This window comes from Bactrocera neohumeralis, chromosome 6, assembly GCF_024586455.1.
Source record: "Bactrocera neohumeralis isolate Rockhampton chromosome 6, APGP_CSIRO_Bneo_wtdbg2-racon-allhic-juicebox.fasta_v2, whole genome shotgun sequence".
NCBI classification, from domain to species: domain Eukaryota; kingdom Metazoa; phylum Arthropoda; class Insecta; order Diptera; family Tephritidae; genus Bactrocera; species Bactrocera neohumeralis.
In genome coordinates, this window is record NC_065923.1 from 41,948,845 (window position 1) to 41,966,147 (window position 17,303).

Consider the following 17,303-nt stretch of genomic DNA (forward strand, 5'->3'; position numbering starts at 1 on the left):
ATTATAAGTGCAAAAAATATAAAATATAAATTTGCTGAAGAGGGCGGAAGGGTTTTCGAACGCTTTAAGCGATCTGTTACTTTCGTGGCACAAGCAAACTAAAAAAAGGAAAAACAAAAACAATTGCACGTGGCACAAGCAAACTAAAAAGAAAAACAAAAACAATTGCACGCATATAAGCAATGATTAAATATTTATTTTTGGTATTTCGAAGACTCGCAGGTGCGAATGCAAATTCAAAAGTTAAAAATCCTAAAGCACACATATCATTATGCGTGCACATATGTATATATGTACATATGTATAATATATGTATATAAGTACATATACATATGTATGTATATGTTTGCTTGCACTTTCTGCAAAAAAGAAACGAAGCATTGCATTGTAAATAATATCACGAAAGTCTACCTTTCAACTATAACATTAAAACCTTAACTTCGTTCGTTCGTTTCTGTTTTCAATACATTTTTGAAAATTGCAAGTAATTCTTATCTTAATTTCCTCTTCATATACGTATCATACCTTGCTAACCGCTGTGCACACAGCTGGCGTTATTTTGGGTATAATGTTTGCCTATACTTTATGGGCCTTGTGGAGGAGGGATATTTTGCGGTAATAAACACTACTAATTTTCATATTTATTTGTTCTTGAAATAACAATTTTCATCTCGCGATCAACTATTATGCTGTATAGTATATGCAGCTTTTGTATGTAAATTTGTGGTAGGCATGCAAATATACGAATAACTGTTATTGCATGTAGCTACTGCATGGTTTTTAGGTTTTTAACGGCTTTTGGTAATTTTTGATTAAAGTTGCTGTTACGTCCAGGTTTATGCAAATTTTAGATTATTGACAACTACGTGTAAGTATATATATTTTTCCAAATTTCCAAATATTGTATATATGTATATTTTTCCCAATTTCTGTATATACCGTCATTTTAAATTTGTCTTTCATAGCTAGCAATTTTCCCATCATTATTGACTAGAGTCGTTCTTTTAACCAAAGCGTTCGTAGAGCTGTTCCTAGCGTTGCCAGCCTCCTGGTTGGTAATACTGCAGATTCAATCCTCTTGCTCTTATGGTAGTAAACTGTAGAAAATAAGGTTGAGATGTAGTACTGAATAGATAATTTGGTTAATATTTAAAAAATCAAATATAAATAATTAAAATTAGGTAAAAATAAGAAAAAAAAACTTCGAAGCTATAATAGCCTTCACAGGCGTATTTTTTATAGCATAAAGAAAGATTATAAAAAGTACTTGAACTTGCTTTGATTGATCAGTTTATATGGCAGCTATATGCTATAGTAATTCAATTTGAACAATTTCTTCGGAGATTGTAGCGTTGCTTTTGATAATAACCTATGCCAAATTTCTTGGAAATATCTCGTCAAATCAAAAAAGTTTTCCATACAGGGACTTGATTCTGTTCGTCCCATTTGTATGGTAGCTATATGCTATAGTTATCCAATATCGGTTCCGTCAAATGATCAGCTTCTTTGTGAGCAAAGCACGTGTGCAAAATTTGAGGTCGATACCTCAAATACTGAGAGGTTAGTTCGCGGACAAAGGGCCGGACAAGCGGATATGACTAAATCGACTCATTAAGCTGATCCGTCATACAAGTATATATAGTATTCTGTTCCCACGACAGTCGGGTCTAAATAAAAGTATGTATAGTATTCTGCTCCCATTACAGTTGGGTAAGAAGCCGGAACGGACCCGGAATTTTATCCTGCCGAGGACTGACAACTCGACACCATTCCTCGAATTTCTTTTTCATATTATATATTAGAGAAAACATGGACTATGTGAAGATGCTTTCGTGTTTTGATATGTTCAAAATTCAGCGTCGAAAGTAATATATGTATGTATCTTGAAAACTATCTCGATAGGGCTTATAGCATATAATTACTATAAATAATAATTAATTGTGCATGCCAATATAATATAAGTATACAAAAATATAAATATTAAATAACCCCACACCCCACCTCATTTGCGGTTGAGCTCTCGCCAAGTCGCATTAAGCTTCCTCTCTCTACTCAATAATCTGCAACTCATTGATATCCATATCGGAGGACTCCTTGCAAAACGTACTGGAACGCTCTAATTTCGTTTCGACACGTGTCGGTTTCTGTTGTTGGTCGCTGCTTTTCTGAGTCGTTTGAGTTGGTGGCGGTGTTGTCTTCTCACCGCGGCCAGCCGCTGACGTGGACGTATCGATGAACAATTCGATTTTCTGCTTGACCGCATGCGCTGCCTTCAACACACCATTGGTGGCGTTAATGATTTTGTTTTTATTATTCAAATGTGCCATTTGATTGGCAGCGTTATTATTTTTATTGCTGACAAGATGATTATTTGTTGTTTTCTTTAGTTGCAGCGAGTTGGGGCGACGTGTCGGTATATTCGATGGTAGCGAATTGCGCGTATAATTGGCATTTGACGTCGCTGTGACGGCTGTGTGTGAGGCGGAACGTATTGGACCGGTGTGCGGATGTTGTTGCTTTTGTTGTTGTTGGTTATTGGTGGGTGCAGGGACGGCGTTCGTATTGCTCCGTTCATCGCCGGAGCTATTGGCGGTTTGTTGTAGTTGTTGTTGTTGCTGCTGTAATTTGTTTTTCTCTGCGCGTTTGGCGAGTATCTCACGTGATTTGGCCGATAAGAAACTATGACGCGGGCCACCTGCCGATGTCTGTTGACCACCAGCAGTGCTCTGTGACGCTGGTTGACCCGGCATCGAAATCGAACGATTTTTGAACATATCGCGCGATGAGTGTGTAGATGAAACGGATGAGAGGCGGCTGGCGGCTGACTTGGTTGTTGTCACCGAAGAGGGGCTCGAACCGGTTGATTTTATATTTTGCTGTTGCAAATGCTTCGGCGGTTTGGTGCCGATGCTTGCAGCGCGATTCGTCTTCACAATACCATTAGTCAACTTGCTGTTTTGCGACTTACTACCGACAGCTGCCGACTGTTTGACGCTGTTGCCAATGAGCGGATTCGAACGCGACAGCTTGGTTATGCTCGAAAGTGATTCCTGCGATATCGCTTTATTTGTCATCACCGAGCTTTTCATGCTATCGCCGAGCGAATCACCGCCACGATCCGAAAAACGGTCGGCATTGTCGGCGGCCTTCATACGCATGGTGCGACCACGGCGCGATGGCGACGCCAAACTGTCCAGCGACATATTAATGGACTTACGTCCGATTTGATTAGCGGTTTTACGCGTGGCTGGACTGGAAGTGCGCGAACTATCGCTAGATGAGATCTGACGGCCTTTACCTTTGGTGGTGGCCGGTATACTGGAACTTGTAGCGCTACGCACTGGGCCATTACCAAAACCTGCTGGCGCGTGCACTTTGCGCGGCTCTAGGTAGCGTGGTCGCACCTCAGACAGACGTGCTGCTATTTTCTTGCTGTTGTCACTCTTCACTTCGGCGCTGCTAGGTTTTGGTGGCAACGCTGGTGCGGCTGTGGTGACTTTATTTATATGCATTGGCGCTTCGGATTGTGTGCGACGATGTGTGTTTAAACTGTTGCGTTCGGAAGTTGTGGCGCTCTGTGAGCTAGCGCGCAGCGCTTGAGGCACATGGACACGGGTATTCGATTTCAGAATTTTACCTGCAAAAGCACATATTATATGTTTAGGAAAAAATGGTAATACTAACATTTAAGCATGAATTTATTTGTACTTACTTGTGCCTTCACGTATATCGTTGTTGGCCTGCACACCGCGCTCGGTGGTCTGCACATTACCCGCCTCTTGAGTCTGCGTTGCCTTATAGAGTTGTGTATCCTGTGCCATGGCGCGCTTCGAATGCGCCTGTATTGCCAACTTCACCTGATACAGATCCTGGTTGCGTGTGCTACCACTAAATGTGAACGCTTTCGAGACGGGCTTGCTGCGCTTCAGATCCATCGGTTCGGTGAGACGCGCCAATGTCTGTATCTTCTTACGCAAGTCGAGATCCATACGTTGCCAAGCAGTCACACGCATAGCGCGCGAACATTGTCGTATAAGACACTGCTCCACTGCGGACAGTATGGCGCTGACCAAACGTATGTACTCAGCATCCCAATCCAAGTCTTCCTCTTGCAAGCCCTGCAATTCTTTAGCCAATTCACCAAGATTTGCCGGCATTTGTATGACTTTCGCCTGCAACACAGTGTTGAGGCGTGTCACACGCTGATAACTGCGACATGCCTGATCCGGTGTGAGCGACGATGCTGTGCGCAATAGTACGCTCTCGAGTCGCGGTATGTGACAGCTACGATCGTGACCGAGCGATAGGAAGGAGTCACTCGCTATCAGGCTAGCAAAGTGATCGGCAATGTAGGTATAGGCGGCGTCCAATATATCACGTACAAGACTCTCACAAATACCACCCCAGCGGTAGGTCGCCAACTGTGTCAGCAAGTTATCACAATCGAGCACTGTGTCCAAAACGCTCTCCGATGTCTGCAGCGTAATATTGTACATAGAAAGAAGCGATAAGGGAATTATTAAAACATAAATACAAAATATTTAATATAATAAGTAGGTTAACAAGCTGATAACGACGCTCAGTCCCTACAAATACAGCTGATTCATAATTCTTATAATTTGTCGCTTATCATCGATCGATATCTCACTAGATAAGGCATATGCATTCATGCAGGTATATAATATACTTGGGAGTCCTCACATAGTGAAAATCATTGTTCGCTTATCGCATTTGTCGAGAGTTGGGCACACACTCTTATCAATTACTTATCTCTATAGCTAAGGTAGTGGAGTGGCCGTTCTTATAGGGTTCATCTATACTAAACACGCCGTAAAGATAAGAGGCTGTGCGAATTTGATTAAATTCCGTTCTCTTCAGTGGCAAATAAACAATTTCGCACTGATAATATCTCAAGGTTTCGTAGATTAAAACACATTGGCAATGAAACTGATAATTATTCCAAGATTGTATTTAGATATGGGTTAATTTAAATTATGGTTGAATGCGATTTTTCACAATCTAATTTTAAAGTTAAAATCTTTTACAAGCAATCTAATTTTAAAGTAAATTCTTTGAAACAGTTTGATTTTTTGTTGAGTTCCCAACTGTAAAGACCACTGTTGGCGAGGTTATGTCTGCCAGGCTTCATATAAAACCCACTTGCCATTGAGAATCTGCTTCATCATCATTTTTAAGTCTAGTAGTGATGGATTCCATGCCCAACGATTTGAATTTAAGTGTATTCTGCCCAATCTACAAAAAGAATTGCATATAAGGTTCTATGGAGCATGCCGTGTTAAAGATTAAATCCAATCGTCAAAAAACTCATTGGACCTTATCCGTGCTGCTTTAGATCTGGAAAATCAACAACCGACCAGATATTCACCATGCGTCAAATCTTGGAAAAGATCCTTGAAAAGAGAATCGGCACGCACCACCTCTTCGTCGATTTTAAAGCTGCTTTGGACAGCACGAAAAGGAGCTGCCTTTATGCCGCGATGTCTGAATTTGGTATCCCCGCAAAACTAATACGGCTGTGTAAACTGACGTTGCACAATACCAAAAGCTCCGTCAGAATCGGAAAGGACCTCTTCGAGCCGTTTGATACCAAACGAGGCTTCAGACAAGGCGACTCTCTTTTATGTGACTTCCTCAATCTTCTTCTGGAGAAAATAATTCGGGCTGCAGAACTAAATCGAGAAGGTACAATCTTCTATAAGAGTGTACAGCTGCTGGCGTACGGCAGTAATATTGATATCATTGGCCTCAACAACCGCGCTGTTGTCAGTTCTGCTTTATCAAGAATGGATAGAGAAGCGAAGGAAATGGGTCTGGTATGGAACGAGGGTAAGACGAAATCCTGTCATCAAACATTCAGTCGTCGCACTTGCGACTTGGGTCCCACGTCGCTGTTGAGAGTAATAACTTCGAAATCGTAGATAATTTCATCTATTTTGGAACCAGTATTAACACCAACAACAATGTCAACTTCGAAATCCAACACAGAATAACTGTGTAACTTCGGACTGAGTAGGCAATTGAGAAGTAAAGTCCTCTCTCCATGAACAAAACCCAAATACCATAAGTCCCTCATTATTTCCGTCCAGCTATATGGTGCAGAGGCGTGGACGATGACAATAATATCTAAAAGAAGATCCGAAAAGGTACGAAACACTACATATCAGATTATTTATTATTATCGGGCGAAGGATTGTCAACTTGGAAGGAACATGCTCATCCATTTAAGGAAAAAGTGAGGTTGGGTCAAATTTATTACTAATCTGTCTAGTCGACAAGGTTCAATTAACGACAGTTTCTTAATGACTTAGCATCCGCATGCCAAAATCTGAAGTAATTTTTGTTAACCAAGAAGTAAGATGAAATTTCAAAGGCTTGCAATTTTATACAGTTTCAATTTCTAGCTATAGCTCTTAATAAAACTCATTACTGTTAAATAGCTCTTCAATTCAGTGTTATAAATAAATCAAATAAAGGTAAACTCACCATGTAAGCAACAATTTGCTGTCGGCATCGTCCCAATATGTCTGCTGGCAGCTGAGCAAATTGACGTGTTGGCCATACTTTCATGTAGTGGCGACAAGTCCAGCGCAAACATTTGCGATACAAATCATCTAACGAGTGAGTCAATGCCACAGGCAGGACCTGCAGTATGCCATCGATACAACCCGAGCAGGGTTTGTGAAAATTGTGACAATAGTTCGTCTTCAAGGCGTGCGCAGTGACTTCCTTCAGCCCCTCTAAACCAAGTAGGTCAGCTAAAGCAGCCAACTCCATCAAACTAATACCATCGGGTGGATGCGAAGCGCCGGAATAAATGTGACACAATGCAAAATGTACTGCCGAATAGGAATAACCCTGTAGTGAGACCACACTCTGTGCGCCGCTACCCGCCAACATAGCGGCAAAATACTGACAGCGCGAGCGTAGAATGCATTTGTGCGCCTTTATGCGGCGGCCATGCACTTCGACGACCATGTCGGTGGCAATCTCTTGCAGGAACATTTTCAACAAATCCTCACCCAATCTGCGTGGTTGACGGCACGATATGGAAGACTCATCCATGCCGGAACGACTGATACTTGAAGCCATACTGGAATCACCGCTGATATCCGTTTGTATGTAGTCCATTTGATCACAGATAATGTCGTTCGGCAAAGAGTTGGAGAACTCTTTCGAAAAATTCGGGAAAAGACGCGACAAGCTACGTAAGTTCTCGACCGAATTAGTTATGCTGAGGAAACTATTGCCTTGAGAACGTGTCATGGTCCATGAGTGAGGGCGCGTTTTCGAATCGTCACGAAATAGCCGATTGATTTGACGATGATTGCCCACACTCTTACTCATTGATTCCGGCGAGTGAAGCTCGAACTTTGCGGGTTTATCCATATCCGACAATTTCACAAATGTACCCTTCTCAACTTCGCCATGCTCATTCACCGTTTCGAGTAGCATTTTTTGTTTCTCTATGGTTGCATGTAGAGTCTCCATGGTGTGACCGGAGGCATTTTTCTTAGGCGAGGATGTTTCTTTGGCCTCAATTATGGTTTCCATAATAATAGCCGATGAGCGATTTGAGGGCACCTGTTGCTGCAGCTGCTGCTGCTGTTGCAGTGCCGCCTCACGCATTGCCAGTTCTTCATCCTGCTGGAAAGTCAAGTCTTCAGTATCAGTCGTGGATGCTGGCGACAAATCTTTTGAAAGCACACCGTCTGTTATGGAAGCCAAACTACTTTTGTCAAATGTTTCATTGATTTGTACATCACGACGTCGTCTCTTGACGCGTCCACCGTTAGCGGCACCGGTGCCAGCGAGGAACACTTCATCGTCACGCTCACCGCCCGACACAGAGTTTCTTGCCGAATTGTTTGAACATGTGCTCAATTCAGACTTGGAACCGGTGTATTCGTCGAAAGGCGACAACGAGCTGTCCACCGACAAGGAGGACGCTTTCGATATTAACGGTATTTTATCAATTATACTCATTAATCCATTACCACCATTCTCTTTTGAATCGCCATTTGCCGTAAGGCTAATGGAGCGTTTGTAGTCGCACGTGACGCCTTCTTTTGTTGCATTAGTTCCCCACGAATGTCGTTTTGTTGCGTCGTTTTGTGCGCGCTGCTGCTGTGACAGCCGACGTATAGCCGCAACTGTGATGGGTGGTTCAAGGTTGCACTTATAATCAAGCGATTTACTCTCCCCACTTAATTCATTGTCCGCACTCATCTTCAGACTGCTGCTTTTTGCCATTAATGTTTCCGTCGAGCTTGCGCTGGAACGCATCACATCGTCACCGCGGCGTTGAGCAGCATGCGAAGCATACGAACTAGATAAACGTTGCGCTAAACTAAATGGTTCCTTTCTTGGCGTGCCAGTAGGCTTCTTGCTCTCACCAATATCTATAAACATACTAAAGATATTTTTCTTATCTGCAGCCGTTGTCTCCTCTGGCTTTGGCTCTTCAGGTTTTACTTCATCGGCCGTTGCATATTCGCTCTTCGAGAGATTCACAAAGAAACCGGCCGGTTTCGGTGCCGTGTACGATTTACTCATCTGCGGCTTCATTGGTTTTTTATTGAGATCATCGTTATTGGGCTTATCATCCATATTATCTAAGGAAACATAAAAGCCGCAACCGCTCTTATGCGAACTTGTCGAATCGGAACGTTCCCGAAACTTACTTGCAGATGCTTCCATGCTCGAAGTTGAGCTGGTGCTTTTACGACGCTCCGTACGACAGTCACTCATATCCACAACCCATGACGCAATACCAGGTATAGGTTTACGTGTCTTCGGTCGTGAACGCAACTCTACCTGATCCTCATCATCGTCGCCCAGCGGACGTGTTGGTTCAAAATCCAATGAGGCAAAGCCACCCGAGACGATGGGGCACGACTCCAAACGTCGATGCACTGGTGGGCTTTCGCATTGCTTGGGCGCAAAATCTTTGATTGAAGCGCCACCGGATATAATGGGATTTGCTTCATCAAACTTGGAACGTTTTGGCGTGCGCGGCATTGGTACTGGCGAGTCTGTGGCATCGCTGCAATATGCGCCGGAATCGCGTTGGTGTGATAATGAAGAAGACATTGTATAGTCGCGATGTATGGAAGAGTTATTGCTTGAGGCATTCTCTATGTGTGCTATTGAGTTATGCGGTGTGTCCGGTTGAGTAAATGCCTTATGTGTGTGTCCATCATAGTCATCGACATGTGGACGACCGCTTAGACTAGGACGGTGTTCGTGTTCGGACCAAACTAAGCTCGGCGCAGGACTGGATGAAGAGTAGTCGGTTGTGTAGCTGAGATCATTGTGTGCTGCATGTACTGTGGTCGGATGTGAAATGCTGGTACCTGTCGAGCTGTGCACCGAAAATTTAGGACTTACCGCCAAGGGATGAATACTAAATTGTTGCATATTATGCTGAAAAATATACGGTCGTGGTTTATGTTCTTGTTCACGGCGCAACTTAACGATTTCCGAAGAGTCTGAGGAATCGGCATCAGCGACTAATGAAACTGATGCCTCTGTGGCATCCTCTTGCGTGGAGATGTGCTGCTGGGTAGCAAGTTGTTGTGCCTTACCAACCGCATCCTTGTCTTCGGTAGTCAGTGGCGCTTTTTGATTTTCGTGTTCACGTTTCCAAAGTTTTTCCTCGTCCGAGAGATTATTTGTGGAATTGGCAGAGGCAACCGAAATTTGTTTCTGCGGCGAATCTGCACCAGAATTCGAACTGGAACTTGACTTTGATGCATCAAATATTTCTGCAGTTTCAGGCAAGTCTTTAGATTTCACTTTGCACTTGGCAAATGCTTTATGGAATGATTCAAGTTTCTTAGTAGGTGAATCTTCATCTTCTACACCAACCACTTTCGTTGGCTGCTCTTCCACATGCTCTTCAATATCCTTAGCATCCTCATTCGACTGCTGTCCATCCAGACTTGGAAAGGATAGCACTTCATCTTCATCACGCAGCGATGAAGCGTCAATGAAGCAGGCGCTATGCCCGGAAGAATTCATGGGGTTCTCACGCCTCTCCAGATCACGCAACAGCGAATGTGCACTAATGCCAGTGAATAATGAGCTGGTATCTGCAGTTACTGACGCCCCTGTCGAGTAGGTGCGCTCCCGCAGGTAGGGCGCGATATCGGGCTCTTTAAGTAAATTAATTTGCAGCTCTGCTGCGCCGCATTTGTCGCGCTCCCGCGGCAGCTCGAAGGGTGCTTTCGGCAGTTTATTTTCACCATGAGAAAATTCTGTACTAAAAGTTGGATGATTTACCTCAGCCACTTTGCCAACAGCTGTGGTGCTAAGACCAGCAGTAGGTACGCTCGATGCGGCCGTTGACACCACGCTGCCTGTTGCAATACTGTTGGCGTGCGGAAACACCGATTCCCATGAGCCAGTTTCTGAAGAAATTGACGACGTTTCCATAATAACAATTTCCTCATTCTGTCGCTGCTTCTCCTCCTTCGAAGTGGAATGAATGCCGCCACCAGTTGCAACAGCAACACTACCACCACCACCAACACCACTGCCGTTGGACACCTTCATGCGCGCCGCTGGCGTTGGTGCTACTGTCGGCAAATGCACAACATCGTAGACTTTATTATCATATGCGCTGCTGCTGCCATTGTTGTTCGCACGCGCACTGGTGCTGCCAACGTTATCACCGCCACCACCAGCAGGAAGCATGGCCGCATCACTGGGACTGCTGCCGTCGGCGCATTCGTCCGCACTGCTGCTGGTGGCGGTGCTTACCGGCGAAAAAGTGTCACGCTCCTCATCGCCCAAATCGACTTCACAGGTCTTGGTCGATGACACGCTACCTTGACGTGGCAGTAAATCCAATGTGGTGGGCATATTGGCGCGCCGCAAGTCCTCACTATATTGCGGTGGCGAAGAGGTGGTCGTGGATGAGCTGCTGCTACCATTGCCGCTGACACAACCGCTGCCGGCGCGTTGCGCGGGCAAGGGGCGCGTGTGCCGCGCCGGCGCTACTGGCGGTGTTGTGGTTAACTCAAGGCCATTGGCTGTCACGCTGCCACGTTGCGCCGCCGATGGCGTAGCGGCTGTTGGTGAATGCGTGGCACTGTTCATGTTTGCTGTTGTTGTTGTTGTTGCTGATGTGATTTCTTTATGCTGCGCCTACAAACGCTGTGTGAGTTTTGTTGTAGTTGTTGCTTTAAATTGCCAGTTGTTGCTCTATCTAATGCTTCATTAGGCAAATGGCTGCTGTACCGTTAGCGCATGCTATTGTTGCCAACGTGCGCTATTGTTGTTATGCTTTTTTCGCAGTATTTTTGATGCTGGCAAGCTGATCCGCCGTTTTGCTTTAATGCCTCCACACTTTGCAGTCACGCTCGGCGAGTTCCTTTCAGTTTGTCGCCACTCGGCGCGCGTTTGTTCTTTTACCGTGCAAGTTCTTTTGCTTTTTGTATGCAATCTAGCGGCAACAAAAAAGCGCACAAACAACAAAAACAAAAAAACACCCGTTTGCTATGCCAAATGAAGTGCTTTTTATTCGCAGGCGCTGCTGGCCGCCGGTAGCTATGAAATATGCTGTCTGTCTGTTGCGTTTAAATTGCAACTTTTTATGCGCTACTATTCTTGTTGTAGTTGTTGTTGTGTAGCGTTTCGTGAATTCCGTTGGTACTGTGTGGATTATTGTCCGCCAATGCTTTGTCGCCGCAACTGCAGTTTGTAGGCAAATATTCTTTTGCTCGTGTTTAAGCGTCCTCGTAAAGCGAAAATAACGAATGAAGGAAGTCAAAAACAGCAAAAAAAATTACGCCGCTTCTGTGCTCGGCTCCAATTGCGGCAACATTAAACTAAATGCAACAACGAGATCGGCTGTGTATATAAATATATATGCTATATAGTCGCTTATATAAGTAAAAATGCATATATGTACAACTGCTTATATGTATGTGAGTGTGTGTGTGTGTGCACTTACACTACTCGCTGCTACGCTACGTAATGCTATTCTATTTGCAACTATTTCGCTGTGCGTCGCTGCAACTTCGCATGGCAACACAAACACCGAACGCGCGAATTCTTGGCTTTGCAATTATAGTTGACAACAGGCGTACACTGCGTTGTTTTAGCTATGCGGATGAACGCAACTTTTTGCCTTTTGCTTTGCGCGGCGTTCTTCTGCTATTTGTGACACTCAATCAGCGTGGCGTCGGCCAACCAGAATGGATCGCCAGCAACTTGTAGCGTCAACGGTGTTGCGCTTGTTACGTTAGTGATCACTGCCGTTCTTGCTGTTGTTGTTGCTTTTGCTGTACCTGTTCAACAGTGTTCAATTAGTTTCTACGCCGCGCAATTTAATTGTGTGAGTTGCCACTGCCGTTGACTATTTTACAAAAATCTATTGTATGTATATTTCGTTGTTGTTGTTGCTTTGCCGCTAATGCTTAAGTTATTGCAGCTGTCACTTGTGTAAACACCTCAGCGGGTCTGTGTTGACGATGTTGCTTGCTGCTGCTGCACTACAAAGTGTTCACCAAGTCGTGCAACAATTAAGCAGCTCCAGGTATTCGGTTGCTTCCAGCTTACGCTCACGTTTACCATGCAGCGCTTGCAATGTGCTCTTGTTGCAACGAAAAATTAGAAAAAAAACTCCACTTTACAATAGCAACAATAACGCTTAGTGTTGTATGCACATAAGCAACTGCTGTTGTTGTTGTTGCTGCTGCTGTCAAAGCGCCGTATTCGTGTATATTCCCTTAGCTGTGTTGTTTTTGTAGCTGTAACTCGTATTTTTGTTTACACTTTTGTAATAAGTTCACTTTGTTTGCTGGTGCCGGTGCCGGTGCCGGTGCGCGTTGCTTAGCGTCTCTCTGGCAGCAGCCGTGTGGCGAGACGTCGTTTACGTTCGTCTTGTGCTTTAATTTTTATAAAGTTGTTGTATGTAGTTATCTGCTCTTGTTGTTGTTGCTGCTGTTGTTGTTGTTGTTGATAAACTGCAGTCAACATTTTGCCGTTGTTGTCACTGATTTATTGCCTCTGCCGCGTCGCAGTCTCAGCCGCCACTCGCGGTGTTGTTTATTTCTTCAAGCGGCAATGTTGTTGCTGTGTACTCGTGTGTGTGTGTGCATGTGCATTGTTCGTGCTCTCTTAATGCTATTTGTAGTTGCAGTTGTTTGCGCCTGCGTTTTTCTTTAGTTTTTGTGTTGTTGCCGCTATTAATGTATAATTAACCTGCAATGGGAAGAAATAAACAAATACATGAGTAAGTAAAACAACAATAAGTTGAGTCAAAACGTCAGTAGATGTGAAGTAAATTATACCATACATTTGTATCTAAATGTGTTCTCAATTGTTTTCATACTATGTACATACAGTGGACAAAAATAGTTTACTTTTTAATTTATTAAATTTCGAAAATTTATTTGTCGAAATATATATTTTCTAGTATGGTATGACCGTCAGTGAGATCTGTACCAAATATCTTCTTCTTCTTCTTCTTAATTGGCGTAGACACCGCTTACGTGATTATAGTCGAGTTAACAACAGCGCGCCAGTCGTTTCTTCTTTTCGCTACGTGGCGCCAATTGGATATTCCAAGCGAAGCCAGGTCCATCTCCACTTGGTCCCCAAAACACACAACTTCCTTGTACGTGAACTGGTCGTTATTTCAGAGCTGGAAATGTTTTCATCCATCCGGACAACGACTAGACAGCGTAGCCGCTGTCTTTTAATTCGCTGAACTATGTCAATGTCGTCGTATATCTCGAAAAGCTCATCGTTCCATCAAAATGCGATATTCGCCAAAAAGCTGGATCATGGACTTAGTGGACCAAAATCTTTCCGAAATTTTTCTCGAAAACTCGTAAGGACTCATCGATTGTTGTATGGACAGTAATAGCAACAAAATGGAGGCCAAAAACCGTTAAAAGTAATGTAATTACTTTTTTTTTATGTAAACAATCATAAGTGTACGTAAACTTTTTTGATATAAATTATGCCCATTTTAACCTTTAACTTTAATTTTTTTTTATTTGTGTAAAAAAAAAAAATATTTTGATATGCTATATTTAATGCTAAATATACATATCATGAAATGGATAGAAAAAAACCACAAAATTTATCCATTTTGAAACAAATAAACGTGTCGAAATTTAATAGAACTAGGTGTATGTAAACTTTATTGGTCCACTGTATGTAGTATACCACTGTTGGGCAAAAAATAGGAAAACTTTTTAATTTAAACAACGCGCGAAAATCCATTTGTCGAAATATGTATTTTTTAGTATGGTATGACCGTCAGTGAGATCTGTGCCAAATATCACATCAAAATAATCATAAATACACTTGTCTTAAAATTTGTGTGCGGAATCAAATTTCTGATGCCGAAACGTTCAGAATGTTGGAAAAGATCCTCGGTGTTAATTGTTTGTCGCGATGAAGTGTTTTTGATTAGTACAAATTATTCAAAGAAGGTCGGGAACGCATTGACAACGGACCAAGTCCAGGACGGCAGTCAACATCAACTGATGATCAACACGTCAATAAAGTAACAAGGAATTGGAGCTTGAAAATCGATGATTAATAGTCAGAGATATTAGCACCGTTTGGTTATCGTAAAGATCAGTGAAAAACATTTTGAAAGCTCTTTGGTTACAAGAAAAATGAAACCAATACTGGTTCCAAAATCTCTCAACTTTTTTGAAAAACAGCGTTGCGTTAACGTATGTGAAACAGTGCCTTGCTACTACCAGAATGTCATGAAACGTATGATTACTGGCGATAAATCTTGGATATATGAATTTAATACTTACAATACTATTTGAGGGTTATGCGTCGTTTAAGCGAAGCTATTCGTAAAAAGAGGCCTGAATTATGGGCCAACAACTCTTGGGTTTTTGGACCATGATAATACACCGTGGCATACAGCTTTGGTTCTTCGTGAGTTTTTCGTCAAACTTAAAACCAATATTGTGCCGTAACCACTGTATTCACCTGATTTAGCTCCGTGTAACTTCTGGCTTTTCAGCAAACTCAAACGACCGCTCCGAGGACACAGTTTTCGAGTAAACTGAAGACATTAAAAGTGAATCGCTAAGCAGGTTCAAGGCTATTCCGGAAATTGACTTTAATAACTGCTTCGAGGATTGCAAAAACGTTGACACAAGTGTATTGTGGTCAAGGAGGATCACTTTGAGGTTCAGTTTAGATATTTTGCATAAGCTTAGATATTTTCCCCGTCTTTCCCCCCTTTAAAAAAAAGCGCGTTGAATTTGGTTGGTCACTTGCATAAAATGAGTACTGCTTTATTTATTTTTTTTAATTAAATACTGCACTCCTGCTAAATTACTCTATATGAGTGGTATATATGTAGATGGTATAAGGGGGCTCTATCGGAGCCGGTGTGAAAATTGGACAATGGGCGTGGCACCGGTCACAGTCTGGTGAAATCCCATATCTCGGGACCCGACTGACCGATTTCGACAAAATTCTTTTCATATTTCTATGTCACTCTGCGAAAATGAGCGAATTCAGACTACAATCACGCCTACTTCCCATGTAACACAATTTAAAATTCCATTTGGTTCTTTCACTTTCCAGTACCCAAATAAAGAATTAATTAATATAACGGAATAAAATTTTGCGTTAATAATTCCCTTAAAGAAAGCCACCTTTTGATCAATAATTGTCCAAATCCAACCAAAACTGTTCAAGACCCTAGGTACCGAATATGTGGACCTGATACGAATCGTTGACTTTTGACCGAAAATATCGTTCAATGTGTGATATATGAAATTGAAATTCACACAGAATCCTTTTTTGGCAATAGTATTTCATTGTGTCAAAAATGGCTTCAATCGGGTCAATACTTTCCTGAGCTCCAATATACCTAATATAAAGATTTTAGAACTTCTAGGTCACTTTATGCTGGATATAATCCTCAATCTCAAAGAAAATTGCAGAACATGTTTTATTCACAACAGTTTATCTCTGCGCCTAAAATAGATACATACAATTGCGCGAAAACTTGACCCCCCCCCTATAACTGTTACCAAGATTTTCGGACATCCCCACTTGACCCTGCTCCATATGATGGTATGTAAGGTAACTAAGTGAAAACGAGGGAACATTTTTTTGAGTATGTAGCATATTAGTAGTATATGGGATGAGCAAAAATAGATAAAATCTGATCGAAACTACTTCCTACTCAAATATATTTAATATAAAATGTTCGGTTGCACCCGAACTTAGTCCTTCCTTACTTGTTTTATTTTAAGATATTGTATTATTATGTTCAGTTATGCATTTTTATTCATTTTCATTCATAAAATCACTTAAAATAGTTTTGTCCGGTTTTTGAGACCAAATGCTCCTATGTGCACCGTTAGGAAATGAAAACAATTTTATGTAATCTTCAATTAATAGCGGTTGTTTCTCGGACGGTAAAAGCGAACCTACTAGAGTACTGCTGCAATGTTTTAATAAGTTGTTGTTGTTGGTGTTGGGGCAGAAAACATTCCTGAAGTAATTTCGAGGCATGTTGCAGAGTTGACAGTCCTTAGCCGGATAAAAATCCGCATCCGTTCCGGTCACTTAGGCCCGATTGTCGTGGGAACGGGTTTTTAATGCGTCTCGGAGTTCGCTTACAATTCTTAAATCTCTGTAATTTCTTGTTCCAGCACTTTCTTATTATTATCTCTATTTATTTTTGAACTTAAAGTAATCTGTAATCCATTACCTAAGTTAAAACAATTTCAGCTTTATCCATTTCATAATTATTAGCAATATAAATGTCTTTGAGACAGTTTTATTGCAAAAACTGGCAGCATTACAAGTATTTTATTTGTCGGTAGAAAAACGTAAGCGCCATCAATTGATTATATAGACGCCATTTATGGTAATAAGCAGTCACAGTCTCTTTAATATGGTTTAATAGCTTGTATAAACAAATCATTAAATAGTATAACATAACAGGTTGCTGAGGACTTTGCATTGCAATAACAACTGGAAAGCCAGGCCTTTGAAACCCTCTAAATGCACTCCACCTACCACACATTACACAAATTGTTATATTTTCTTAAGCATATCAAAAGTTGTTAGCAAATATAAATAATTATATGGATATAATCACATAAAATTCATTCAACTTGAACCGATGGTGTTCATGAGTAACTATTACATATGTATATATACATATATATATTTTTTTATGCAATTCAATTTGTATTTTTTATATTATTGTACATGCAAATTCTCCAAGCATTCAAATGGAAATTTCGTATTAATTAATATTCAAAAAAACCTGT

The 17,303-nt window shown here is 41.9% G+C and overlaps 1 protein-coding gene across 3 annotated transcripts in view; it reads right to left on the reverse strand.

Annotated features, from left to right (window-relative positions):
• Positions 1 to 123: 123 nt before the first annotated feature.
• The window catches only part of LOC126761445 (uncharacterized), a 112,496-nt gene continuing 95,316 nt past the window's right edge, over positions 124 to 17,303 (reverse strand). For 2 of the 3 annotated variants that reach the window (XM_050477594.1, XM_050477596.1), the window contains 4 exons: positions 6,505 to 13,230; positions 3,713 to 4,475; positions 2,002 to 3,637; positions 124 to 1,097 (listed from right to left, as the gene is read on the reverse strand). In XM_050477594.1, coding sequence (XP_050333551.1) covers positions 2,049 to 3,637; positions 3,713 to 4,475; positions 6,505 to 11,121 — 6,969 coding nt within the window. In that variant the 5' untranslated portion in view covers positions 11,122 to 13,230 and the 3' untranslated portion in view covers positions 124 to 1,097; positions 2,002 to 2,048. The remainder of the gene's footprint in view (positions 1,098 to 2,001; positions 3,638 to 3,712; positions 4,476 to 6,504; positions 13,231 to 17,303) is intronic. The other variant, XM_050477595.1, reaches the window with a different exon arrangement.